The 26,563-nt window shown below is 45.9% G+C and overlaps 1 protein-coding gene across 8 annotated transcripts in view; it reads left to right on the top strand.

Annotated features, from left to right (window-relative positions):
• Positions 1-1,922: 1,922 nt before the first annotated feature.
• Positions 1,923-26,563, top strand: part of GOLGA1 (golgin A1) — a 39,252-nt gene continuing 14,611 nt past the window's right edge. For 2 of the 8 annotated variants that reach the window (XM_060270524.1, XM_035112861.2), the window contains exons 1-13: positions 2,020-2,668; positions 6,213-6,483; positions 7,212-7,302; positions 8,370-8,444; positions 9,644-9,741; positions 10,667-10,699; positions 12,273-12,401; positions 13,062-13,231; positions 14,564-14,675; positions 16,723-16,818; positions 17,219-17,344; positions 19,111-19,206; positions 23,355-23,450. In XM_060270524.1, the coding sequence (XP_060126507.1) occupies positions 6,349-6,483; positions 7,212-7,302; positions 8,370-8,444; positions 9,644-9,741; positions 10,667-10,699; positions 12,273-12,401; positions 13,062-13,231; positions 14,564-14,675; positions 16,723-16,818; positions 17,219-17,344; positions 19,111-19,206; positions 23,355-23,450 (1,257 nt within the window). In that variant the 5' untranslated portion in view covers positions 2,020-2,668; positions 6,213-6,348. The other 6 variants (XM_035112863.2, XM_035112859.2, XM_060270529.1 and 3 more) reach the window with 6 other exon arrangements.

Raw genomic sequence — 26,563 nt, 5'->3', positions numbered from 1 at the left:
TTTTTTTTAAAGCAGGCAAATTGACTCTGCCACTGAATAGAAGATTAATATGTAAGGCAAAACATCCCATGAACCAGCACAAAAGAGGCAGTTTTATTGATTTTAGAAATATTGGAGGTGGTGGTGGGAGAGGGGAGGGAGACATGAGACTTTTGCAACTGCTGATCTATAAGAAGCAGCTCAGCCAGCAAAAGGAGCTGGAAATCAAGTTGATGAGTGCCTGAGATCCTGATGAGGTTGCTAAAACCCAGCTCTGGAGCTTGGATTTTTGCAGCTGAGCAGCTGAAAGCAGATGCATAAAGCATCAGATTATAAAACACATCCTGTTCATCTGAAATGTGGACAATTAAGAGCACCTTTGACTGAAGAAAATATCCTTTATAAAAAATACATATATTTAGTCTCACTAAAGAGGACATCTCTATTTTCATTGGAGAAATGTTGGAGGGTATGCAATAAATTAGATGGGCATCTGACTTGGTATAAGGCAGCCTACTGTGTCACTGGAAGGACAGATCGTGCTCACTGGAAGGACAGATCGTGAAGCTGAGGCTCCAATACTTTGGCCACCTCATGAGAAGAGAAGAATCCTTGGAAAAGACCTTGATGTTGGGAAAGATGGAGGGCACAAGGAGAAGGGGACGACAGAGGACGAGATGGTTGGACAGTGTTCTCGAAGCTACGAACATGAGTTTGACCGAACTGCGGGAGGCAGTGGAAGACAGGAGTGCCTGGCGTGCTCTGGTCCATGGGGTCACGAAGAGTCGGACACGACTAAACGACTAAACAACAACAACTGTGTTACTATGCAATGTATATAAATATGGGTTTTCTTAAAGAACTCGTTTGTTAGGGGTGCTGAGAATGATAGCTCTGTGATGGGTAAACCACAGTTCCCAGGATTGCAGGGTGGGGGGAGCTATGTGATTTAAATCTATGGTGTAATGCCCTCAGCAGTGAATTTTATATTTAGAAATGGGGAAGACACCTAGCGTTACATGGGAAAGGTATTGAGGTGTGAGGGATAATCAACCTGGAGCCCTCTCCAGATGTTGCATGTAATCCTTGGGGATTATGGGAGTTGGGACCCCAGCGACAGCAGCTGGAGAGCCACAGATTGACTACCCCTTTTGGGGGATTCGCTCCAAATTTATTTTATTTATCTGGAGTGTTTATAACCTGATGCTCATTGAATATTTCGAATCCAAGTTGGGAACGACAAAATTGACATACCGGTATACAGGTGAGAGAGATAACCATATAAAAATTTATTAGCCCTTTCACAAAAACAAATCAGCACTTTCCTCACAAAGCAGAGCAGCAATAAAAAAAGTCACAGTTTGCTTTTGCAGAGACTTGATGCGAGTTTACTTAAGTGTAGACAGCTACCCCTTTATTAAAAAGAAAAATCATTTTTTATATAACAGGTAACAGCAAAGAAGAAAATGGTGTTTCTTTCATTTTCTGTGCAGGCTGCGTACACGCCTCCCAGTTTAATCACCTTTATTGGGAACAGTAGTTTGCTAAGGGTGCTATTGGAATTGTAGGTTTGTGAGGGCAAACCACAGTTCCCAGAATACTTTGCGGGGTGAGCGTTGAGCGTGTGCTTTAAATGCATTGTGAGCGTACTCACGCAGTCCTTTGACAGCCTGCCTCCCGCTCTGTCCCGCCTCCTCGAACGTCGTCCTGAGACGAAAGTGGGAGGGGCGCAACGTGTGACGCAAGTACTGGCTCCATTTTTTCTTATCCGCCCTTTTTCAGTCACGAGAGGGCCTCTTCTTTAGCCACGCCTCTGACGTGAAGTTGGTCACGCCCTCCAACCTTATATCGTCTCCTTCGCTACACACACACACACACACACACACACAGAGAAATAAACAAACAGCACCTCTCTCTGCGCATGCGTCCCTATTCCCTTTCTGCCACGTCACTTCCGCCAGCCGGTGGTGACCGTGTTTCCGGGTCCGGCTGAGTGGTTGAGGCGTCGGTTCTGTCAGGAACCAGCCGGTGAGTTAAGAGAAAGGGTTTTATGTTTCTTGGAGTTTAAAGGGTGCGTGAAATGTCAGTGTATTGCGGCCGTTGGGGTGGGTTTTTGTTTTGTTTTCTGCTGGGTGGTAGTAGTGCTGGAAAGAAAGGTGAGGCGGTAAATACGGTAAATTAGGAATGTTTGGCGCGGCTATTAAGAGCCTTCTTCTTCCCCACTCATTTACCATATTTATTGCCTATAAAAGGACCAAACAAAAGATGCGAGAAAGTATTCGGGTTCCCCAACGCTGTTCTTCAGGCGGCATGCAAAAGGGTGCGAGGAGGGAAGAGGGGAAGAATCAAGCATGGCTATTCTTTATTTTTTTATGAATAATTCTTACATTTATGTGTCACTTTTTCCTCACAGCAGCTCAGGCTAGGCTGAGAGATAGTGATTGACCCAGGGTAACCCAGTGAGCTTTAATGGCTTTAACAGAGATGTGAACCTGGGTCTTGCCACTCTTAACCACTACAGCACATTGACTTTCACAGTAATGGGGGGGGGGATACCTAATTCTCTTTCCCCCTCTTTCCAAGCCTTTCCCCACTAAAGCCTGATTTTGTACAATAAGTCTGAAGAAGACTTCTACGTAGCTCAAAACCACGCCACTGTTTTGCAGCATTTTAGTTGACCCAAATAAAGGTATGACTCCAGTGTCTTTTTGTTTCCCTTTTTTATGTTGTGACTTTTGTATCATCATTGTTAGTGTTAACATTGACTCCTTCTTGATGGGGCTTAATTTACAAACAGGGTATTGGTAACGTGTGTGTGTATTTGTGTAATTTCCCCTGAAAAGAATAAATCCAGATTTAATTATGGGGGGAGTGATGGGATACACACTAGCATTTCGATGCTAGCAACATTGTTTGGGCACTGCAGAAAAAGGAAAACACCTGGCATGCCTCAGAAGCTCTGACCCAGTAATAAAGCTATATTTGGAATCACCTACTTGGTGTTTTTTTGTTGTACTTTATTCAAGAGCAGGGACATCCAAGTTGTTCCATGTCTTCATATTTTGCTCACACAACAAAGTTTTGTGTTGGGTTAGACTAAACAAATCACAGCTGGTGCAAAGGTTATCCATTGAGGTTCATGACCAAGTGGGAATTTCAGACAAGATCTTTCCTAGCTGAAACATCCATACCATAATGCCCTTTGCTATCCTAAATGTACTTATAGCATAAGAAGAGCCTTTTAGGGTCAGACCCCAAAAGACCCATCTAGTTCAGCATTCTGTTTTCATAGTGGCCAGCTAGATGCCTATTATGGGAAACTTGCTAGCAAGACCTGAGAGTACTTGCTAGTGAGTAAGCCCCCTGGAATACAGGTGGGGCCGGATTGCAGTGTCTATCTGGTTGCACTGAACATGGGTATTATAGTAGCAATGTAAACAATGAGGGGTTTGGTATTCAAAGGTAAAATGGTTAAAGATAATGTTATGCAAATTTTGGAAGGCAAGAATCAAATTCATTTAAGATGCTTGAAGCAGCTTCAAATGTGTGTATTGACTTGTATCCTTATGTTGGGCTGCTTGCTCACTGCTTCATGAGATGGTTGGTTTTATTTTTAAGCTTTTCTCTTCTTGCTGTCTTCTACCCAAAGGGCCCCAAAATAACCAGTGGTAGTTTAAGGACAGTGAATAAGGCAGAGAAGCAGCCTTTGCCAATCTGGTGCCCTCCAGTTGTTTTGGACTGCAATTCCTGTACAACATGGCTGTGCTGGTGTGGTCTGAAGGAGTTGTGGTCCAGCACATCTGGATAGCACCAGGTTGGCAAAACAGTAGTTGCGATAAAGTATGGAGTAGAGCAGCACACCAGTACCAAACCAGGTTTTTAAAAGCCAGTTTAAAGGTTTGTTTTAAAGAAACCTAAAAGTCTCCACCTGACACTGAAAGGACGTTTAATTGCTACAGCTGAAAAGGCCTTTTTGGGTCACAGCCCAGCTCACTTCTAACAAGTAGAATCCAAAGAAGGTCTTAAGTGTCTGGGCAGGTCCATATATAGGAAAAAATAATCATTAAGGTAGCTGTGTTAGAATTTTAAACTAATACCAGCACACTGAGTTGTGTCAGAAAGATTGTCAAAAGATGTTTCATATGCCCAGTCCCAGACAGCAGTCTTTTCTGTAGGATATATAAGACAGAATATAAGACAGAATATAAGAATATAAGACAGAATATAAGACAGAAGCGCAACTCATTGTAGCTGCTTCTAAGGGGGTTTGCTTCTACTGCAATAAGCAACTGATAAGGGGTAAATACAGTAATAATTAGGGACCCAGGTGGTGCTGTGGGTTAAACCACAGAGTCTAGGGCTTGCTGATCAGAAGATCGGTGGTTCGAATCCCTGCAACGGGGTGAGCTCCCGTTACTCTGTCCCAGCTCCTGCCCACCTAAGCAGTTCGAAAGCACATCAAACTGCAAGTAGATAAATAGGGACCCCTCCGGCGTGAAGGTAAACAGCGTTTTCGTGCACTGCTCTGGTTCGCCAGAAGCAGCTTTGTCATGCTGGCCACATGACCCAGAAGCTGTCTGCGGACAAACGCCGGCTCCCTCGGCCTATAGAGCGAGATGAGCGCTGCAACCCCAGAGTCGGACACGACTGGACCTGATGGTCAGGGGCCCCTTTACCTTTACAATAATAATGACTGTGGTGCTTAGCACTAGGATCAGTGATAAGAGATCCCTTGTCTCCTGTCTTAGCACTTCGTGCGTACACTGGAGATAACAGATCTGTGTGCCTGCATATAGTGTGAGCATGGCTTGTTTTAAAATGATCCCACAAGCCAAATTTGACTTTTCCCCACCCCTTCAGTAACGGGTGATGGTGGGGAGTGCATTGTCATTACTGTAGTCTAATGTGAGTTGGTGGGAAATTGAATATAGCAAGAAATTCAAAGAGCATCATATCGGGGGCCAAATATGATCTCTTGGAGCCAGAATGTATAGAGTGCATCTGGCTATGTTCTCAACTATATGTAAATAACAGGCATGTGTAAGTTGAAAATGCTTTTCAAACATTAACTTAGAAATTGCATTAGAAAAGATAAAAAGTCAGACTCTATGCATAATTTATTAACATTGCCTGCCATTAGTCATTTGCTGCCACCATCCCACCAGTTTCTAGAACTAGAGAAGAGTGATGCCTGGTTGGCGATTGTGATTTCTGGGCACACAAACTGTGGCACCTCTTGCTAAGTGTTGGTTCAGAGTGGATCCTGTAAGTCATCCTTTTGGTGCAAGTTGAGGGTGTCATCATGAGGTTTGGTACCGAGAGGCAGAGTTAAATATGTGGGGAGGCTGAAGTTACTACCACAAATCAGCCTGCAATGTTCATGAAATACTTTCAAGGTCAGCATGTTGGACAGGTGGTGTCAGGTGTCCTATTGCTCCTGCAGGGCTGTCAGGAAATCCAGTGAATAATTCATGGTTGCTCAGGGAGATGGTGTTAGGTAGACAGAGAGGCCGAGCCAGGAGATGGTAATTCTCCTTCATGTGGCTTCAGTGAGACCTCTTCTTGGGTTCTTTTATCTTGTTTGGGGGCCTGCTTTGATGTTGCAACCTGTATTCTGCCTCCTGCATATGGCGCATGTCACTGGTAGGGTCCCTGTGACTTCCAACATACTTGAAGCCAACAAAATCAGAAGAGCCAAGTATTGGTATGGGCTGGAATTTCTAATGATGTTTTTAGTGATGTGTCTCATTCTGTCTTGATAACGTGAGCCACATCTTGTGGTTTAAATTTTACAGTCAACTTCAGAGCCTTATGAGTTTATTTTTATTGGGATACTTGTAAATATTGTAAAACATGACTCAGAAGCACATAATCTTTTGTATTAGTTTTAAGAAAAAGATGAAGGAACTGAAGACTTAAAAGGTCTGAAACCTGAGTGGATATGTGGTTCCCAGTGACAGTAGCTTCAAAAAGCATTAGTTACATTTTTTTAAAAAGATTTGACTAGTATTGTACGTATCTGTTCCAGTACTTTGGCTTGCATTGAGGTTGGGGTGGGTGGACAGATCAGAGTTGGAGAGCAATGTAGGTTTAGATTTCAAAGAGTTCAAAATTGTTCTAAGCATAGATTTTGATCTTGAACTAATTCTTGCAGATTGCCTAATGTGTGTTCACTCAACTGTATTGTCAGATTTGGTCATTACAAATGCCCCCTCCCCCTAATTTTGAAACAGCACTGGGCAATGAGCCCCTTGAGGGAGAGGAACTGATTGGATGGAAGATAAATCAGGCACAGACTGCTGTGTTCTTGTGCCTTGACTGTCTGAACTGCGGTGATCCTGCCTTTGAGGGCCTGCCTGGCTGTTGAAGATGTTTGCAAAACTAAAGAAGAAACTTGCGGAAGAGGCAGCTACTTCTCCACGGCCAGGAGGGGTTGCCAGAATGCCCAGATCGGTCAGCAAGGAGTCCATCACATCTGTAGGAGCAGATTCTGGGGATGACTTTGTAAGTGCCAAATGCTATCTAGTTTTTAAAGAGAACTATGTGTTGATTTGCTCAGTTTTATGTTGAAGTCTACAGAATACAAAAACAAACCTAAAAATGTTATGAATCTTTCTTTGGTGTGGTTTGGTCCTCTTGAATGTCGTAGTACCAATTCCTTTTGTCCAGGAGAAGAAATGGAGAAGAAAGTGCACCAGGTGGTAGCATTGATAGTGTGGGCTGAATCCAGCACCTCTTTACCATGCCAAATTTTCAATAAAGCAGTATGTCCACCTGTCAGTCCCCTGATGTAACTCTGACAAGTGTGTGATGTTGGCTGGTGAGCAGTGTGGAGTTCATTTCTGTGTTTGCAAGGGTATCAGGCAGCCAGTATGACAACTTCTATGCAACTTAGCATAAAAAGACAAAACTCACCAGCACCTCATGAAGATGGAGGAAGACCAATGCTGAGTTGAGAGGAATGAGCCTATCCAGCTAGTGTGATTGTCTAATAAAAGAAGAATTGAGAGCACCAATTTTGCTAGTGGAAGGGACAAAACATTGGCCGTGCTTTAAAAACTGTAGCATGATGTAAAAACTGCAGTGAAGTGCCATTCTCTCATCTCTTCCCCTGCTCCCTGTGGGCAGGCTCTTTTTTGTTGCTGTTGCTGAAATGGACAAGTGTGTTGGACTGTTCATTTCTGAATTTTTAAACGTGAGTATCCCAACTATATATCTCTTAATCCACCAAGCCCTCAGATGGAAGCAGCTCCAGGGAGGACCTCTCGTCTCAGCTCTTCCGGAGGAATGAACAAATCCGGAAGCTGGAAGTCAAGCTGTCTGGTAGGTGCCATGTTGGGGGTGAGGGGCTAGCCTGAGAACACAGGTGTTCCCTGCTGTATAGACAACATTCAGAAGTCATAACTGTTCAAAGTACTGTTCAAAGTACAGGGTGAACCAGAAGTGGCCCTCTAGGCCAGGTTATCCAGGCCTCTGGACTCTGTCCAGGCCATGCCTCTCAATGGCCTGCTCCACACTGTTGTTTAACATGGCCCAAATGTGTCATTGGATGTGATCATGCCTCTTGCTTGCATAAATAGAGGGTGGAAAGGGATTTATGTACCGTATGTGCAGAGACCCTCTGATATTTACATGGCCAAAAAGTAACCTGCTATAAAGAGTCACATCCATTGCTTTCCTCCACTTTTGCTTGTAGCACTGCCCACCACTGGCATGTCTCTCCCCACCTCACCCCCCAACAAAGGTTGCCTACAAAGCAATTAAGCCCTCAAGCTGAAAAATGTCCCTTATCCATTGCTAGAGTGAGCAGCACTCCCAGCCTGCCAAAATAAGCCCTTCCTGTTTTTAATTACACTTCTGTAGTCCACTGCTATAAGACTCCATTAATCCTTCCACTGTCTGCACTTGGATAGGCAGTCAAAAAATGACCATTGCTCTTCTAACATATGATGATAAAACTGCAGCCATTCTCTGAGCCAGAGGGGATGGTGTATGTGTGATTTTATAGAGCATCAAGGTCTGGGTTTACCCATACTCTGTGCAACAATACTAAGGGCTACCAAGAAAGGAATGGCCTGCTGGATCCACTCTGCTGGTCTTGGTAACTTGTCCTGCCCATTCAGCAATGTTTGATTCCCTATTCCTAGCAAAATTCAAACTGTTTCCTTCTGTCTGTACCTCTTCTTCATACTTCATGTGCAGGAGCAGTATTTTGTTTTGCCTGGTGTTGAGGTGTGGCCGTTTGCCTCACCTTCCTTAACAGAAATGATTTTCAAACAAAGGAAATCATTATTCCTCTTCACTCACCAGGTTTTTTTCCTCCCCTCCCTCCGGTTTCCCCCCTCCTGTCTGCCCATCTCTGGTCGGTGCTGCTGCCTCCTTCCCCCAAGATTACGCTGAACAGGTCCGAAACTTGCAGAAGATTAAGGAGAAGCTTGAGAACGCATTAGAGACCCATCAGGATTGTACGTACCCATCTTCTTTCCATTTCCCTTTAAAAAAGGAGCTTAGAAGCCTCAGGAAGTAAAACTGTTTTTTTGAACTCGAGCCAGCCAATAAAATTATTATTTGTGCTTGCTTGCAAATGAGAATGAAGGCACAGTTTGTAGGCCAGCATGGACTTTAGTCTGGCTGTTTGAAACAGGTTTATCTCACTAGCAAAATCCTGAGGGGAGGAGGCAGCGTGTGAGCCTGAATCTCATTCTTGAAATGGTAAGCTGTGGTTTGGCATACACTTGAGCAGGCCCCTCATTTGTGGGGAAGCAGATGAGGGGTGAGATTTGGGCCTAGGAGAGAGTCAGAACTTAATGTTATTCAGTATAGTGGCAGCCTGAAGTGTAGCTGGGACATTGAAAGAAGAGAAAGTGAAATGAGCAGAGAACTGTGAATGGTTCTTTATTCTGAGAAGTGCAATACATAGCAAAACATAGGCATCTCTCGTACAAAGCTCTCAGCTGCTATCTGTGGCTTCTGAAGTATCTATTCAAGGTTCAGAGGGTTTTGAATAAGCAGGGGGAACAACCGCCCCAAACCCTAGCTTGTGTCCTATCGAAGAGTTACCTCATTCTGTGGAGTAATGTTCTGCTGATGGGGCAGTACTAAAGGGCAGTGCTGGAACATATGCTTTCCATATAGAAGTTCCATATAGAAATTTCCCCCCACCCCTGCCCCAAAAATCTCCAGTTAAAACAATTTCAGGCAGTAGAGGGACTGCCCCACTAACCTCAGTCTACCCACAGCCAATACCTGGCTGCCTGTTTTCTGACTCACAACAGTCCAGGGGATGGCACTGCCTGTCAGATGCTTGCTGCTCCTTAATCTCAGTGTTGCCCTTGTAGAACTCTGCAGGGAGGGGGAAGAGGACAAAAGTAGAATTGGTTAGCTCCACCTGTCACTGGCTGTGCCTCCACCTACCATTGGACTCCCTGCCTTCTGCCCTACCAACCTCATTGGGCACCAGCCACTACTGATTTCAGGTAGCAGTCATTGGCAAGTAGCACTTTGCTGAGGGACTTGGGGACCTACTGCCAGTCAGAGCAGGCAGCATTGGAGTAACCTTGACTCACTGTTAGGCAGTAACTTGCACTCCTAAGATGGAATGAGTCTGGGCCTTGGGCACAGCAGCACCCAGGTGTTTCTCCGGCTCATGTGTTGTCACCCGCAGCCTTTGTGAAGAAGCTCCAAGAGCAGAATGAGGCTCATCAAGCCAGCACGGCCAAGATGGCAGAAGGCACGGTCTTGGCTCTGGAGAAGAAGGACCAGGTCAGTCAGGCTTATGAAGCCTTTGTTGCCATGTTTCCAAAAGTTCTGAGATGGGTGAGGAGAGGCACAAGCCTTCCTGGACAGCCCCACTCTGTCAGGTCCTCAGTTTTTTCAGGCTTAGCATGGTCATTGCAGGGAATGATGGGGTTTGTAGTCCCAACAAACATGGAGGGGGCACTTTCCCCTCTCATTCCTACCCTCCCATAAATAGTCTCTCAAGATTGTTATTATTTGTTGAATTTATTAGTAACTTTTTTTGCCCTGGCAACTCAAAGCCACTTACAATTACAGTGGTACCTCGGTTTTTGAGTGTCTCAGAAGCCAAATGTTTTGGTTTTTGAAAGCCGAAAACTTGGAAGTAATTGCTTCCATTTTCGAACATGCCTTGGAAGTCGAATGGATTCTGCTGCATGTTTTTCAATTTTCTCCATTTAACTTGCAGCCAGCCCTTTGCTGGCTTTCAAACATTTCGGAACTCGAACGATCTTCCGGACTGTTTTTGTCTGGTGCCTAAAGATATGTGCCAGGTGAGCCTCCCTGTGGGGAGAGCTTTCCACAAGCGAGGAGCCTTCACTGAAGATGGATTGATTGTATTTCTGTGCTGCTTTTCATTCAAATGAATCCCAAAGTGACTTACAAACAATAAATAACAGTAACATAATATAACACAGTAAAACATTACAAACACAGCATAAATCATATAAAATAATAAACAGCCATGCTCCTTCTCTCTGAGACTGTCCCTTTAAGGAAGGGAGCCTCTCTGTGATGCAATAACAGCACCAGTTGCTGTTGCTCCTTTGAACTGTGCAGGACAGATGGTGTAGGCTCTGAACTTTTCTGCTCCCTGGTTTGTTGCCAGCTTCTCCCTCATTATAGCCCCTCTGGCATGCAAATGTTGACCTGTCCTTTTCTTCCTTCCCAGGAATGGAGGGAGAAGCTGTCGCACCTTGAAAAGGCAAGTAGCTTACTTAGAGCTGCGCCCTGATATGTGCAAACAGACAGGGTCTCATTTTTGGAGGCTGTAATCTTTTCTTCCTCCCCTTCCCAAATAGACTTCAAATTTAGTTTCCAGCTGTGCTGCAGTCATCATAAGCAGCTTAGTCTCGGTGCCTCATGTCCCTTAGTCTAGACTGTTGAATCCTATAGACATTTCTTGATAGCAAAAGCATCATGTGGTCTTGCAGGGGTACCAGCAGAATGTTCCTGGAGAATATCAACTAGGGCAGAGGGTAAATTCTCTCTCCATAAGGCAGGAAGGTGGGAAACTGCCCCCCCCCCGGGCTTCCAACTCCTCTCAGCCTCAACCAGCATGTCTGGTGACAGGGGGCAATAGGACTTGTAGTTTGCCAACATCTGAAGGGCCATGGGTTTCCTTCTGCTGGGCTAGGGGAATATTATTGTTATCCTTGAGAGAGAAGCAGAAAACCATTCCCTAGAAAACTTGAATAAGAGAAGCTTGTAAAAGGCTTCCAGATTTTTTCCTATATCCTTGAGGCCTAGAATCTTGAACAAAAAAGACTTCTAGTTACTTGAGCACCTATACTACTCGGGTAGTTTATGGAGAACAAGCAGTAGAATAATTACTGGACTAGAAGAATATTTTGATTACTTAGGTACAATTGTCAAACTTTTAAATGCCATCCCTGCTGAATGAAAGAGACTACTCTGCTTGTAACACCCCTCGACAATGGAGAGTGTGGCAATGCCCAGATGCCTTGAAAACAAGGTCGGCCTGCGACATCCCAACTTACACCTGGCAGCACCTCTCAATTTATCCTTGCCCCTGAGCAAGAGAACTCCCAAAGCTGCTGCTTCATTTTCTGCTGCAAGGGATGTGGCTTTAAGGATCTCGTTCCCAATGGTTGCAGCCAACTGAGTTCTAATCAGAGTAAACCCGTTGAAAATAATGGACTAGCAGTGGATGCAGCCTCCAGTTGAGGGGTGTTCTATTTGCCATCCTTGAGGGGACCTCTGGGAAATAACTAAGCCAAACCTCCTGTCACCTGGAACTGGTGTGTGTGCAGTACAACTGATATGAGTGCTGGATGGGACACATAGGAAGCTCCATCAGACTGGGTGTCTGTTCATAAAGCCTCAGCTGAGAAACTAGGATGGTGCCAGTGGGTCCCAGAAAAGCTCTTCATTGTGAGATTTCTGGGGCAATTTGTGGGTTGTTTGAGTCTTGGGTAAGAACCAGGAGGATGAGAGCTTTTTCTATAAATATTAGTAATTTGTATACATTGTTTTATTGCGTATTTTGTAGCATTTGTTGTTGCTGTTTCCGTTTTCTTTACACAGAATAGATAATTTCTATGACAGACCTTAGCTAGATTGCGTATGAACATCAAGACCCACCCCAAAATCCTTGTTGTGATTACTTTTTGATATATAGGGCCTTTGCAGATGGGCCTTCCTCCCACTAAGCAGAACACCGGACGATCTCCCCCATTTCAGAGCTTAATTGGCTTTTACACTGAAGCTGGGAAATCCCCCTAAATCCTCTTTTCTATGTGTTGGCTGCTCAACAGGAGAAGAAGCTCCTTTCAGCACAGCTACAGGAGATGAGAGAGAAGAGCTTGAACCTCTTCCAGAAAAGGGATGAGATTGATGAGTTGGAGGGCTTCCAGCAGCAGGAGCTGGCTAAAGTCAAGCACATGGTGAGTGATCCCAAGGGAGACCCATTTGGGGTAGGGCAGCTATACCCAGCCTAGGCCAGAACTTCAGGCCTTCCTCTGGGACATAATCCAGGAAGCCCATGCCTTTATATTCCACTGACCTGCCCCCCCGCTGGGCTTCCTCTTTTTCTTCTCTTATCTACCCTCGGGCTTATTGGACTCTGCCTTAACCCTTTAGTTTATTTACTACATTTACGTTCTACCTCTTTTTCACCGTGGAAATCAAAGGGGAGTACATGGGCAATCTCAGAGTAGGAATATCAGAAGCTTGTCCCGATTAGCTCAGTATTGTCTACACTGACCATCAGCAGCTCTCCTGGGTTTTAGGCAGGAGACTATTATCAGCCTGTCCTGGAGATGTCAAGGATTGAACATGCAAAACAAGTGCTTTCCCACTGATCTATGGTCCTTCCCTTAAGACACAGGGGTATAGGAAGCCATCCTACAACTCCCACCAGCCCCAGCAAGCAGGGCTCAGAGGGCAGGCATGATAGGAATTACAGTGCAACTACATCTGGATGGCATTAAACTGGCCAGCCCTGCCATACTCCAAGGTAGCATTGTGCTGAGAAGTTCCCTCTGCCTCTGAGAGTCAGCTGATTGATACATGGTTTTGTTGTTTGTTTTCTTTAAAACATGCAGCTTTTGAAGAAGGAAGAGTCACTGGCCCAGATGGAGCAGGAATTGGGATCCTCCACACAAGAGCTGCAGCGCACCCGAGAGGAGCTGCAGACCTTTCGCACTTTGTCCTCCCGCCAGGCAACAGAGTTACAGCAACTACGACAGCAGCATGCAAAGCTGGAAGCAGAGAGGTTGGGGAAAAGATATTCTGTTTGGACCTTCTGGGTGTCTTGTCCTGGACAGACTTTGTGTGTCTGTAAATTCTTATTTATTTAAAAGCATCTCCTCTTGGCTGCATGAGCGGTGGTAGCCCAGGCACTGCTGAATGTCAGTATTGACCAGTGGTATCGAAAAGTTTGGCAATGTACCCTTTTAGAGAAAACACAAAAACTCAGGGCAGCCAGGAGATAGTAGGTGAAAGACCCATTTTAACTATAACACCATGATGGCTCAATAAATTCTACCCATATTTTGGACTACAGCCTGGAAGACCAGGGCTCAAATCCCCATTTGGCCCTGAAGTTCAGTGGGCCAGTCAGTCACTCTCAGCCTCACCTACCTCACAGGATTGTGAGGATAAAGTGGGAAGAAGAAGCATGTGTGCCACCTTGAGCGTCTTGTAGGAAAGGCAGAATCTTTCTGTGATAATTTTAAGATACGCCAGCATAAAGGATAATGTTTTCTCCCTGTCCTTCATATATTCTAGACCAATGCTACTCAAAAGTGGTGGTCCAAGGACTGGTGCCGGTCCACGAGCCATTGGCTGCTGGTCAGTGGCAGCCCCATCACAGCCCAGGTTGGATGGGATGCTTCCAAAACCAAATATGGCACCAGATTCTAGCATGTTGGGAGGGGGAAATGGCTGGTCCACCACATCAGAATACTACTCTAGACTATGGACCTTTTGAGTTACCTCTTTACCTTGAAACCCTGTAGAAGAAATATGAACTTAAGCTGATGAGTTTGCATTGTTACTGAGCTGTCTTAAGCCTGTTATGTTAATGGTTCACTCTTTGCATCAGTATTGTTTGTTTCATTTTTAATCTGTATCTTCAAAACAGTTTAATGAACAATTTTTAAAAGCATTTCTAAAGTGCTTAATGTTTTTAAAATCTCTAAGCGGTGTACAATAGAAACAATATCATCAAAACAATGGGGCTGATGGGAGTTGGAGTCTAACAACAGTTGGCAGGCCCAGGTTTCTCACCCCTGCTCTAAGGGGAAGACCTAAAACCACTGCCATCTCCATAAGGTAGGCAGTGGGGGCTCCATTTCAGAGCAAATGAAATATGGATATGAAACCATTATCTCAGACCTAACACACAGAATTGAACTTCTTGCTCAGGGATGGTGACGTACGGCCGTCCAGACTCCCCAAATCCTTTGTTTCTGACCACTGGCCCTCTTGGCTGGGGCTGATAGAAGTTGGGGTCATAACAATATATGGAGGGGACTGTGTTGGCTATCCCTGATCTCTGGCCTTCAAGTTAAACTTCTCCTCCTCTCATTTCCTCCCCTCACAGGGATGAGCTCATTGATGCAGAGGAGAGTGCAGAAAGCAAGATCACGACCTTAGAGCAGCGGAGCCAGGAGCTCCAAGCGTACATTCAGCAACTGTCAGTAGATCTACAAAATGTAAGTGGGAGATTCTCTTCTCTTACCCACATATATCAGATGCCTCTCTTGCAAGCAGAGAGTATGGTTAAAGGCCTTCCTTTTCCCTTCAAATGAATTGAAGGATAGTAGAGAAATTAAATAATATTTTTATTATTTAATTTATATTATCGTTAGTTTCGGTAGTACAGTGGTGCCTCGCTTTACGAATGTCTTGCACAACGAAAAACTCGCTAGACGAAAGAGTTTTGCGTTGCGAGAGGCATTCGTGAGCCGACAGAATTTTCTATGACCGCCGCTTCGTCTTACGAAGCGCGGCCATAGAAAGCGGCAAAGGAAGATCAGCTGTCAGCGTGGGAAGCTGACAGCTAATCTTCCTTTGCCTCCGAAGCTGTGCTCAGTGTGGGGGGAGGCAGGCAGGAGGCGGCGGCAGGAAAAGGTCTTTTCCCCCGCCACCTCTCGCCCCGCAGCCCCGACACTGAGAGCAACTTCGGAGACCTCCGAAGTTGCACTCCGTGTGGGGGGAGGCAGGCGGGAGGCGGCAGCGATAGAAGGTCTTTTCCCACCGCCGGCTCTAGCCCCTCGACAGGCGGGATGCGGGGGAAACGCAGGATTTCTCCTGCGTCCCCCCCGCATCCCGTCCGACACACAACGGGGATCGTAGGGGCTTCTCAAGCCTCTACAATCCCCACTGTGTGACAGGCGGGATGCGGGGGAAACGCAGGATTTCTCCTGCGTCCCCCCCCGCATCCCGTCCGACACACAGTGGGGATCGTAGGGGCTTCTCAAGCCTCTACGATCCCCACTGTGTGTCGGGGGAGGCAGGCAAGACGCGACAGCGGGGGAACGTCTTCCCCCGCTGCCGCTTCTCGCCGCTTCTCGCCGGCATGGGGCTTGGCAGAGGTGGGGGAAAGGCGCAGGATCGTTCCTTCGCCTTTCCCCCACCCCGCCGGACAGAGCTGGATCTGACGAAGCTTCTGAAGCTTCGTCCGATCCGGCTCTGTCGTTGGCAGCAGCGGCGCTTGCTCTCTTGGCTCGGGGAAGCGCCTGCCTGCTTCCCCGAGCCAAGAGAACAAGTGCCACCGCTGCCACCAGTTCCCCCCGAGCCCATAGGAACGCATTAATTGACTTTTAATGCATTCCTATGGAAAACGGTGCCTCGCTAGACGAAATTTTCGTAGGACGAATTGAGTCCTGGAACGAATTAATTTCGTCTAGCGAGGCACCACTGTAGTACTATTATTATTATTATTATTATTTATTTATTTATTTATTTATTATATCATTTCTATACCGCTTTATATTTTTAAGGGGGGGAAATCTCAAAGCAGTTTACAACATGCATTGGAACTACATTAAAACAAACAATTAAACACATAACAATTAAAACAGTTAAAAACCAGTGAAAACAATAAAATCACAAGTTCAATTCAGGAGAAGGCTTGCCCAAGCAGGTGTGTCTTCAGGAGCTGGCAGAATGCAATGCTGATGGGAACCTCTCCTATTTCAGCAGCAGGGAGGGCACCTACTGAAAACATTTTTGTTTCAGCAAACTACACTGATACATAGAATGTTGACATGTGTTTTAATATGTTTTTTAGCTTATTGTTAATTTTAATTATCTTTAAAATGTTTTTAAACACTGTTCTTAACTTCATTATTGATATTTTATTGTTTAATTCTCTTTGTATACCACTTTGAGGGTTGTTTTCTTTAAGCAATCAAGTGGTTTTTAACTTTTATGGGGGGAATTCAGTAGGTGTCCAACTAAACTCTACTTAGAGTAAGCCTATTGAAACTAATGGCTCTAAGTTAGCCGTGTCCTTTAATTTCAGTTGGCCCACCCTTGAGTAGGACTAACGTTGTGTACAACCCATTGAAATTGCTTTTGTAGTTGGTTCTTTTAATTTCAATATCTTTTTTCTTTGTTCTTGGGTTTCTTTGCTTTTTCTTTGCATGGCTGCTCTAATTGTTTTTGTTTCCTCCATATTATCATTGTTGATCTTCTTGAGCCCCATTTGGTGTAAAAGTAGGGAAACCCAATAACTAAATAAAACATATATTTTAGGCTCAAGTATCTGCCGCCAGTTGTGAAAAGAGATTGGAAGCACTGCAGCGAGAACACAACTCTCTGAAACAGGAGTATGAACAGCATAAGCAAAAGGTATGGTCTGGATGTTATCACATGTGGGCATTAGAACATGAGAAAAGGGGTAAGCAGACCCCCAGGGTTTGGGCATTTCTTCAATGAAGAAGAGAATGCTATGTGATGATACAGATATTTCAGCAACTGGAAAAACTGGAAATTGATGTGCAGAGATTGTGGGGTCAGCAGCCTGGTGCCCATGGGTGCACGAATCAGTACCACCTATGGCTCTTGGGAAAGGTCTTAGTAAATATTCCCAACAGAAATCCCCATTGCACAAAAGTGAGAGATTGGTTCCTCTCCCTCTCAGTGCCTGGTTGCAAATGCGCAGCCTCTCCGACATCGATAGGCATGCCCGCTTCAATGTGCCCATGTTTATTTAGAATTCGTTGCAGAGCAAACATATGTCTCTCGACAGATGATTATTGAGGTGGAGGAGAAAAGCCAACTTGTGGGCCACTTGCAGGAGAAAGTGACCATCCTGGAGAAGCGCTTTGAAGGGAATCTCTCTGGTGACGAGCATGTCCAGGAGCTGCTCAGGGAGGTAAATGTGGGGTGTTTAGAAGGGGTTGCAAGAGTGTTGTGCTTTGAGGGCATCAAATCTTTTCTTGCAGTCCATTCTTCCATCATCCATGAAGATGTTCTTTAGGGCTGGGTACCGGCCTTGTGGAAGCTGCTGAGCTTTCACACTTCCAGTAAAATGCCATTTGTAGAGACAAGTGGAACTGGCCACAAATGTTGGCAGTGTGGAGTGCTCCTTTGTAGTGTCTCAGCCAGCCAGCCGTGCCCTCCTCTACAGTACTCCCTTCCACCCACTGCTGACAACTAGTATTCTATGCTCACTGAACTGGACTGTTTTGAGGGGTTTGTTTTTCTCCCCCTTAGGGTTCCCCCTGCTAAAGATTTTGTTGATGTTCCCCCGAGCCTACTGATACAACTCCCCTTTCGCTGAATAAGCAACAACACTCACCACCTGAAAATCAGTAATAGAAGGATGGATCTTTTAGGTCCTTCCTGCTGCATCATGGGCTAATGATACTTTCTGGTCAGAGCCTGCCTTTAAGGATTTTGATAGCATGGGCTCAGTTCATTCTGGATGTAGAGCATGGTCTTCTCGCACACGGGTAACTAAAGGGGGGGGGGCTGCCCATTCTGATGGGTCTTAAAACATCAATCAGATGTGAATTCAGCTTAGCAATCTCATTGTCCTCACTTGGTTTAGGTTTGGCATAGCCCTAATTTTTCCTTTGAGTGGGTAGTGAGTATTTACATGCCACCCAGGAATACTAAATACTATGAGAGGTTTGGCTGGCATTAGACCAGATTTTTGTTTTATGTCCAAGTGTGAAGAACCTTTGGCTCTCCAGGCATTTTCTGCACTACAACTCCCATCATCCACAGCCACTGACTGGGGTTGATGGACATTATAGTTGACCACTATCTGGAGGGCCCAAGGTTCTCTACCACTGTTTTATTTGTTTGCAGTTTTTGCACCCGCCCTTTAGCCCCTGAAACTCTCAGAGCAGCTTTAGAAAAGTCAGTACTAAGACAGGCTCTGACCTCAAGGCTCACAATCAAGAAAAGAGACGGCACATGAGAAAAAAGGAATGTGAAGGAGGAAGAAGCAAACAAGCTCAAGCACAAGTTATTCAGGTTGCAGTTCTTCAACTTACAGCCAGTGTCAATAGAGGTTCTGCTTGTCTTGCCCTTGGTAAAAAGTAGGCCCTTCCTTGAAGCTTTCCCCACCCACATCATTCAGATCCAGGGGCAGATCTGGTGACAGCATCAAGGCCAGGAAGACAGGACAGTTCCTGCTGCACAGTTCTTCCCTCACATAGCTGCCTACTTGACTTCTAGGAGCACAAGAACCTGCCTCATTTTGAGTGAGACTGTTGGTCCATCTGGCTCAGTGCTGTCTACACTGACTGGCAGAGGCTTTCCAGGATTTCCAGCAAGAGCATTTCCCAGCCCTAGCTGGAGATGCAATTTAGGATTGAACCTGGGACCTTCTGCAAGACAGATGCTCTGCCACCAAGCTACGGCCCTTTCCCTCCTTTGCTGCAGCATTTTCCAATTCTATTACAGTTTTGGCTGCAGACTTTTAATGATGTCATGTAGAAAAGTCTTGCTTAATGATTCTCTGTTTGTTTGCATGGTTGCTGTGTACTTTTATTAATTGATTTGCATTTTTGTGTATTCTTTTTTCCATTTTGTTGCCTGCTTGAAGGGCCACCAAGTTGTGAGACATCAACACATAAAAGCCATAGTAGCAATAATAATAGTAGTCATTGCATTTTCTCCCCGTTCTAGAAAAGTGCTCTGGAACAGAGACTGGAGGAGGCCAGGCAGCAGCTTTCAGCTGCACGGACAAGCCATGCAGAGAGTTTAAGTCTTCTGGAGACTCAGGTACACAGGGCAGGATTGCTTTCTGAAGCCTGGGATGGTGCTTGGTGGTTGGTGAATTTCAGCCTTCTCATACTTTCTGGGGTGGGGGGTTCCTCTTGGCTTGGTCAAGCCAGGGACTCTCTTCTCATGGTTTTCAGGACCATTGCTCTGCCCTGGAACGTGTGATGTAGTAGGAATAGAGTTTCTCTGAGCATGTGCTGAGTGCCTTTCCTTGGCTGCTGAGTATCTGCAACCAACCTTTTATATATTTGGAGGAGATGGCTTTCAGGGCAAGCGGCAGCCTTTCCAGGCCACAGCACCTGTTTAATAAAAATAATAATAAATATTTCTGATCTAGGACTTGGTTTCAGGAGGAAGGTGTGAGTGAAGCACATGTTCAGGGAATGCACGAAGTGCTGTGTGCCCTGGGCTGTATCACTTTGGACTGCTTGTGGGGGCAGGAATCACATCTTTTAAGCGCTCCCTCACCCCTAAAGGACGAGCTGTAGCTCAATAGGAGTGCATCTGCATTGAATTTAGAGGACCCCCAGTTCAGCCCCCAATATCTCCAGGTAAGGTTGGGAAAGCCCCAGTCCTGAAATCCTTGAGCCAGAGGCGTTGCAAGGTCAGGTGGTACCTGGTGCAGAATTTTTTTTGCCACCCCCTCCCCCCACATAAACGGCTCGAGGTAGACTTGGGAGGCTTGGGAGTCAGCGATGATACCTGGGGCAGTCCACCCCCCCACCCCCCTTCCTAACCCTTCCTACACCCCTGACTGTAAGACCCATTGGACGTAGTTGAACTTACTTCTGAGTAAACATATAGGATGGCACTTGCAAGCTGACCCAAGGGACGTGTTCCTGTAGATCACTCACATCAAGTAAAATGGATGTACAGTCGTACCTACCTCGACATCCGAACGACTCGACTTCCAAAGGTTTCGACTTCCGAAGTCGACAACCCCGGAAGTCTTTTCGCCGCGCATGCGGTTGGCGCATGCGCAGAAGCACAAAATAGCGCTTCACGCATGTGCAGAATGGGCGCTTCGACAACCGAAGACTTTGACAACCGAAGACGGCCATGGAACGGATTGTCTTCGTAAGTCGAGGTACCACTGTATAAGGAACTTACTACCGAGTAAGGAGTCGATCTTGAAAGTGGCCCAAATGCCATCCCCAAATCATCCCCCTCCCTGGCATTCCCCACAAAAAACAGAAATTGAGGGCTTCCGCTGAATTGGGTTGTGCCAGTTCTGGACCTGAGAGGGTGCAGCCCTAAGCGTGCTTACTCAGAAATAAGCCCTATCCAGCTTGGCTATCAAGCATCCTCGCAGTGGGATCCTATGCATGTTTCCTCCCTCACTGAGCATGACAAGGGTTACTCTCTAGCAAGGCTGCATGCAGCCACATCCCATGCGCATTGATCCACCAGTGAAGCCCTATTCAGTGCCATGGGATTTCTGCCCCAGTTGTGATGCTTACTTAGGATTGCAGCCTTGGGGTCCTCCCAGCTCCCTTGCCTGCCCGCCCCCTTCATTCCTAGTCCACATCCATCCCTCGCATATTCTGTGCCAGCCGCCTTGGACTATTTTCTTTTGATCAGCTGTCAGAGTGGGGATCTCCTAAGACAGTCCCTTCCAACCACTTCCAGCTGTTAGAGAAAACTAGGCTCAGAAAACAATGGTGGGTTGCGGTGGGGGGGGGGAGAGAGAGAAAGAGAAGCCTTACTTTTTTAACTTGAGAAAAGCTTGCAAAATAAATATTTGGACCAGGGCCATGGTCTTGTGGAGCTTTTGGGGGGGAGTATTGGGGGCCCTTCCCCCAAATCTTGAGTACACTTGAAACCCTCATGCTAAAACAAGAAATCAAGACTTCAAACCAGACGTGATTACTCAAAGTTATTAATATTATTAATTGCCTCTGAACTCAATGGGGTTTCTTCCTTGGAAAGAGGCTTTGGATTGTGGTTGTGGTCATTTGAATGGGACTTGCCCCTAAGTAAGGTTTGAGTATGGGAGAGGGTGGGATACTCGTGCGTAAAGCCTTTAGTATGAATACTTATGGCTTGAGTCCAAGCGTGTTTATTCTGAAGTAACCCTGCGTGGATTGGGACTGCTTCCCACATAAATTGGCTGGAAATGGAAGCCATAGGCTGCAATCCGCTCAGATCAATGGCAGGAGGAGAACCAAGGCTCATTCAGCACCAGCAAGTTTGGGACGGGAGACTGTCAGGAAGCTGCTGTAGATATTATCATTATTATTTATAGAGAGTGTTTCTTTGCTGCTCTTTTCGCGCTGCCTGCTCACTCCTGTTCGGAGCAGCCGCCTTCTGCCCGAGCCGCTGCAGAGGTAAATGGAATGAGCTGGTTGGTGCCAGGAATGTGTGCCCCTTCCTCCGGGTGGGGCTGCCTGGAACCCCACCAGCTGAAAGTCATTACTGGCCGATTGGCAACTTGAGGAGCAGACAGAGAAGGCAGCGGTGGTGGCAACTCTCAATGGCAAGAAATACCTTCCCGTCCCAACAATTATCCAGGACTAGGGACAGACAGATACTCAGTTTCTTAAAGTGAGTGCTTTCTCCCCTTTAACTTAAAGTGAGGGCTTTCTTTTTTAAAAATGAAACAGACCAGGAGATACCAGTGAGATGGAGCCGGGTGCTGCCTTCACCCCATTTCATCCCGCCATCTTACCCCACCCCCCCACCCCCCGTCGAGCTTCCTGGCACCATTCATAACTTCACACTGAGGACTCCCATGCACGGGAGAAAACTCCTTATCCAATAGCGAGCCAGCCCGCACCTGCCGCTGCATTCCATTTCGAGCCCTTTTGCTCGTGGCTTACCAGACATGGGGGCGCCTCCCCCCCTTCTTGTCCCGCGATCAGTCGCTAGAGGAAGCAAATGGAGTGTCCCCCCTCTCTAGCACACGCCTCCTCTCTCTCCTTCCCTTCCAGGATACACTGTAGCTTTGCGCTCATCCACCCAGCCACGGCGAGAGAAGGCTTTCTGGTGCCATTTCCCGCGCATGCGCACCTACTCGCAAGGTCCCGACGCCAAAGGGGGGGTGACATTCGGCACCCCCACCTCCCTGCGACTCCCAAGCCTACAACAAGTGGCAAAGCGGCAGCAAAGCACTGCTCCTTTGCCGCTAGCTGTAGGCTTGGGCATCACGGGGGGGGGGGGACTGAATGTCGCCCCCCTTCAGGTTGGTACCCAGGGCAGTCCACCTGCCCCCACACTCCCTTGCAACACCACTGCCTTGAGAACTGCTGGCAGTCAGTGCAAATAATGCTGCAGTTGGTGGACGTAGCTTGTTATTTAATTCAGCCATTTATACAGAACTGTGAGGACTAGAACCTTCTTTATTTTCAAGGGAAAGGCCTTAGCTTTGTGGTAGAGTACGCCTTGCATGCGGAAGGTCACAGGTGGTTCAATCCCCATCATCCTCCAGGTAGGGCACGAAGAAACTCTCTTCCTGAAACCCTGGAGAGCCAATCAGGGTAGACGGTACTGAACTAGATGGACCAATTGTCTGACTCTGCACTTCCCATCTCTCTCTATTATTATTAATAATAATATTAATATACTGCCCTATCCCTGCAGGTCTCAGGGCGGTTCACAAAATAAAATCAGAATATAATACCACAAAATATATAATCAAAATAAAAACAACAACAATCTAATAACACCCCTCAACACTTTTTTAAAAGGGCATAGGAAGTCAATCAAATCAAAGACCTGGTTAAAAATGAATGTTGTAGCCTGGTGCCTAAAGGTGTAAAATGAAGGCATCAGGCGTTTTATTTATTTTTATACCTATCTCTATACAGTATCTCTATGTAATTTTAAACTGGATTCTGTGGTTTTATGGGGGTGAGGGGAGAGGGGTGTTTAGGTCATAATAAACATTACTTCACTTGCTTCAAAATGTGGCTGGTCAGCCCCTCTGGATTTGGGGCTCCTCCTGCTTGTGCTGCCGAGTGAGGGCTTGGACCTCCACCCCAAAGTCCTACCGTAGCAGTACTGCTGGCCCTATTTTCTGTTGTGGTCCTTGGTGGAGGAAGGGAGACCCACAACATTCAAACATGGGCTCCTTCATGGTACAGCCAGTGAAAGCTGTACCCTCCAGTTCTCCTGGCTTTGGGTCATTGGTCCTGTCTGTTGCCTCCTAGATTGACAAACTGAACTGCCAGTTGGCTGAAAGACAGGTGTGCCTAAGCATAAGAGAGGAGCTTGTGTGGAGCCTTCAGGAAAGTAGTTCACCACAGGTAGGGGCCAATCACATCAGCTGGTCTATATCTCGTTCCTCTTCCCCAAATTGGGAGGCAGGCTGGCTGGCTGGGGTGGTGTATACATAGAATCAATTGTAGAGTTAGAAGGGATCCAGATGGTCATCTATTCCAACCTTTTGCAAAGCAAGAATCTTAACCAAAGCATCCATGACAGGTGACTGTCCATCCTTTGCCACTTTTTGTGTTTAATCATTATTTTAGGTATGAAAGGTGTGCTTTTTTGGGGAAAAAATTATGCAAGATCCCTCCCAGATGGGCAAGGTATGCTTTCCTAATTTGATGCAATTCGGATCAGCGGTTATGATGAAAGGCTGGGACATCCGGACATGCAGTGGGAACATTTATATATATATAGATTGGTTTAGAAAAGTACATGCATTGTCTCTTTTTTCAAGTTGTACAAGTCTTTCTTACATATCAGTTACATTAGTTGTGAGACATTTGTGTATAGTATAAGGTTGGGGGAGAGGAGAGGTAGGGTGGTGAGGCTTATATTCTTTTATATAGTGTACTTGTGGGGTTTTGTTTCAGCTGGGTAGGTTCTCTTTCTATTCGTTTATTACATTACCTTGGTAGGGAGAAGTATTGGGGGGCAGGGTGTGGTTGTCTGCAGTGGGGTTTGCTTGCATTTATGGGGAGGGGAGGGCTTGTTGGTTCAGATAAGCCAGATTGATTCATATGCTATCAGTGGATTCTTGTCGTTGTCTTGTTGGGCTGTGTATGTGGTAAAGGGGAGCCATACTGGGGTGAAGGCGTCCTCTTCTATTTGTCCCCATGTCAGTTTCAGTTTATTGGATAGCTTTTCTAGTAAGGCCGTTTCCCATACAATTTGATACTATTGGCCCATGTTTACTTCTGACAGGTCTCTCTAGTGTCTGGCTATGGGGCTTCTGGCTGCTGAGAGTGGGTGGGTTATGAGTTCTGTATAATGTGGGTGGACATTATAATATTGGAAGATGTTCAGTAGGGCCAGTTCTTGGCTGAGTTCTAATACCTGTTTAGTTATTTTCCATATCTCTTGTAGGACTGCTGTCCAAAAAGGGTTGGATTTTAGGGCATTCCTATCACATGTGGAGGTATGTGCCTGTGGAGGTGCAGCTTCTCCAGCTTCTTGGTGAGGTTCCAAAATGTATCAGCGCTAGTTTCCATGGTGTTAAGTACCACCTGTAGGTGAGTTTCAGAGTGAGTTCCCTTCTTTTGGCTGATATGGACTTAAAGACCACATTCTAGTCCATTGGGTGAGGTTAATTTCATAGCCTATGTTGTGCTCCCTTTGTTCTTTGATTGCATCAAGAGGGATTGTGGGATTTTGGTGAATTCCTTTTGGGTATGCAGGTGGGAGGTGGTAGTGTTGAAGCACATAGCCTCAGTTTTTGCAAAGTTTACTTGTAGGGCCAACACTATTGTTGAATGTGTTGAGTTCTTTGCTTATGATGATTGCTGTGTTTATGGGGTCTGGTGTTATGACCATCAGGTCATCTGCTAAGAGCCCTAGTTTGTAGGTTTTACCTTTTATTTCCACACCCTTGATATCTGGGGCTGCCCACAGTAAGATTGCTAGGGTTTCCAGGGCCAAGATGAATAGGAAGGGAGACAGTGGGCATCCTTATTTGTTGCCTCTTTAGATTGCTATAAGGGACCCAGGTGGCGCTGTGGTTAAACCACTGAGCCTAGGGCTTGCTGATCAGAAGGTCGGCGGTTCGAATCCCTGTGACGGGAGGAGCTCCCGTTGCTTGGTCCCAGCTCCTGCCAACCTAGCAGTTCGAAAGCACGTCAAAATGCAAGTAGATAAATAGGAACCGCTACAGCGGGAAGGTAAACGGCGTTTCCATGTGCTGCTTTGGTTTGCCAGAAGCGGCTTTGTCATGCTGGCCACATGACCTGGAAGCTATACGCCGACTCCCTCGGCCAATAATGCGAGATGAGCGCGCAACCCCAGAGTCGGTCACGACTGGACCTAATGGTCAGGGTTCCCTTTACCTTTTTTACCTTTAGATTGCTATAGTATTGGAGTCCATATTGTTAATTCTGCATTTTGCTGAGGTTTGGGGGTACATTTGTTTGAGGGTTTGTAGGAAGTTGGGGCCAAATTTCATGTTAGTTAATTCTGCTAATAGCTATTTCCTTTCTAAGCAATCAAAGGCTTTAAGGATGTCTAGGGACATGTCTAGGGATGTCAGTGGGAGTTTGGTCATTTTGCTGTGTTCTATCAGATTTAGTAGTTCCCTAATGGGGTTTGTTATATTGCGACTAGGGACAAAACCTGCTTGGTCCAGGATGAGTAGTTTGCATAGGAAGATTTTTAGGCTTTTAGCCAGGATTGATGTGAATATCTTGTAGTCTTGGTTTATCAATGAGATTGGGTGGTATGATTCTATTTTGAGGCTAACTTTGAGTGGTTTTGGGATAGAGACTGTTTTCGAAGAGGTCCAGCTTTGGGGGGTGGGGGCTCCTTTTATGATTTCACTAAATGTGGGTGGCTGTGTTCTGTGTTGTGTCAGTTGTTACAATGAGGCAAAACAGGAAACCCCGTTAGTACTTGATTCCTGCTTGTGGAAGATTTGGATACATGGGTGTAGGTTTTTTCTTTGGTTTAGGGCCTCTTGTGATATATCCTGAAAGGCCAGGATGGGTTCTTCCCCATATCAGAGATGGGTTGTATTTCTGAGGTTGTTCCATATTTCTTATTTCTTTTTGTAGCAGGTAAAGCGCACGATGATGTCTCATGGAGGAGTGTTGGCTTTCGGCATGGGTCTTAGAGCTCTGTGTGCCCTTTCCAGATCATCTACTTTGGGATTGTGGTTTTTAGCCAGCGTACGATGAGATTGGCTGGGTTTTTGTCCTTCATTTTCTCTGGGAAATTGCAGAAGTGGATCCACTGCAATCTTCAAGGGTTGCTAGTTTAATTCTCGCTTCCATGCTTTCTCTTGGTGGTGATCCTTATCAGCTAATTTATTTCTCAGACATGTGTTTTCCTCCTAGAATTGCTCTACTTGTTTTAGTTGCATCTGGTTTTCTTTTTCTAGAGTGGAGATGTGCCAGTGGGGGGTCTCCACTTTGGAGGTCAGGTTGCTGATTATTGTCTTCAT

The sequence above is a fragment of the Zootoca vivipara genome, chromosome Z (genome assembly GCF_963506605.1).
Source record: "Zootoca vivipara chromosome Z, rZooViv1.1, whole genome shotgun sequence".
NCBI classification, from domain to species: Eukaryota; Metazoa; Chordata; class Lepidosauria; order Squamata; family Lacertidae; genus Zootoca; species Zootoca vivipara.
This window is presented reverse-complemented; position numbering and strand designations above follow the sequence as displayed.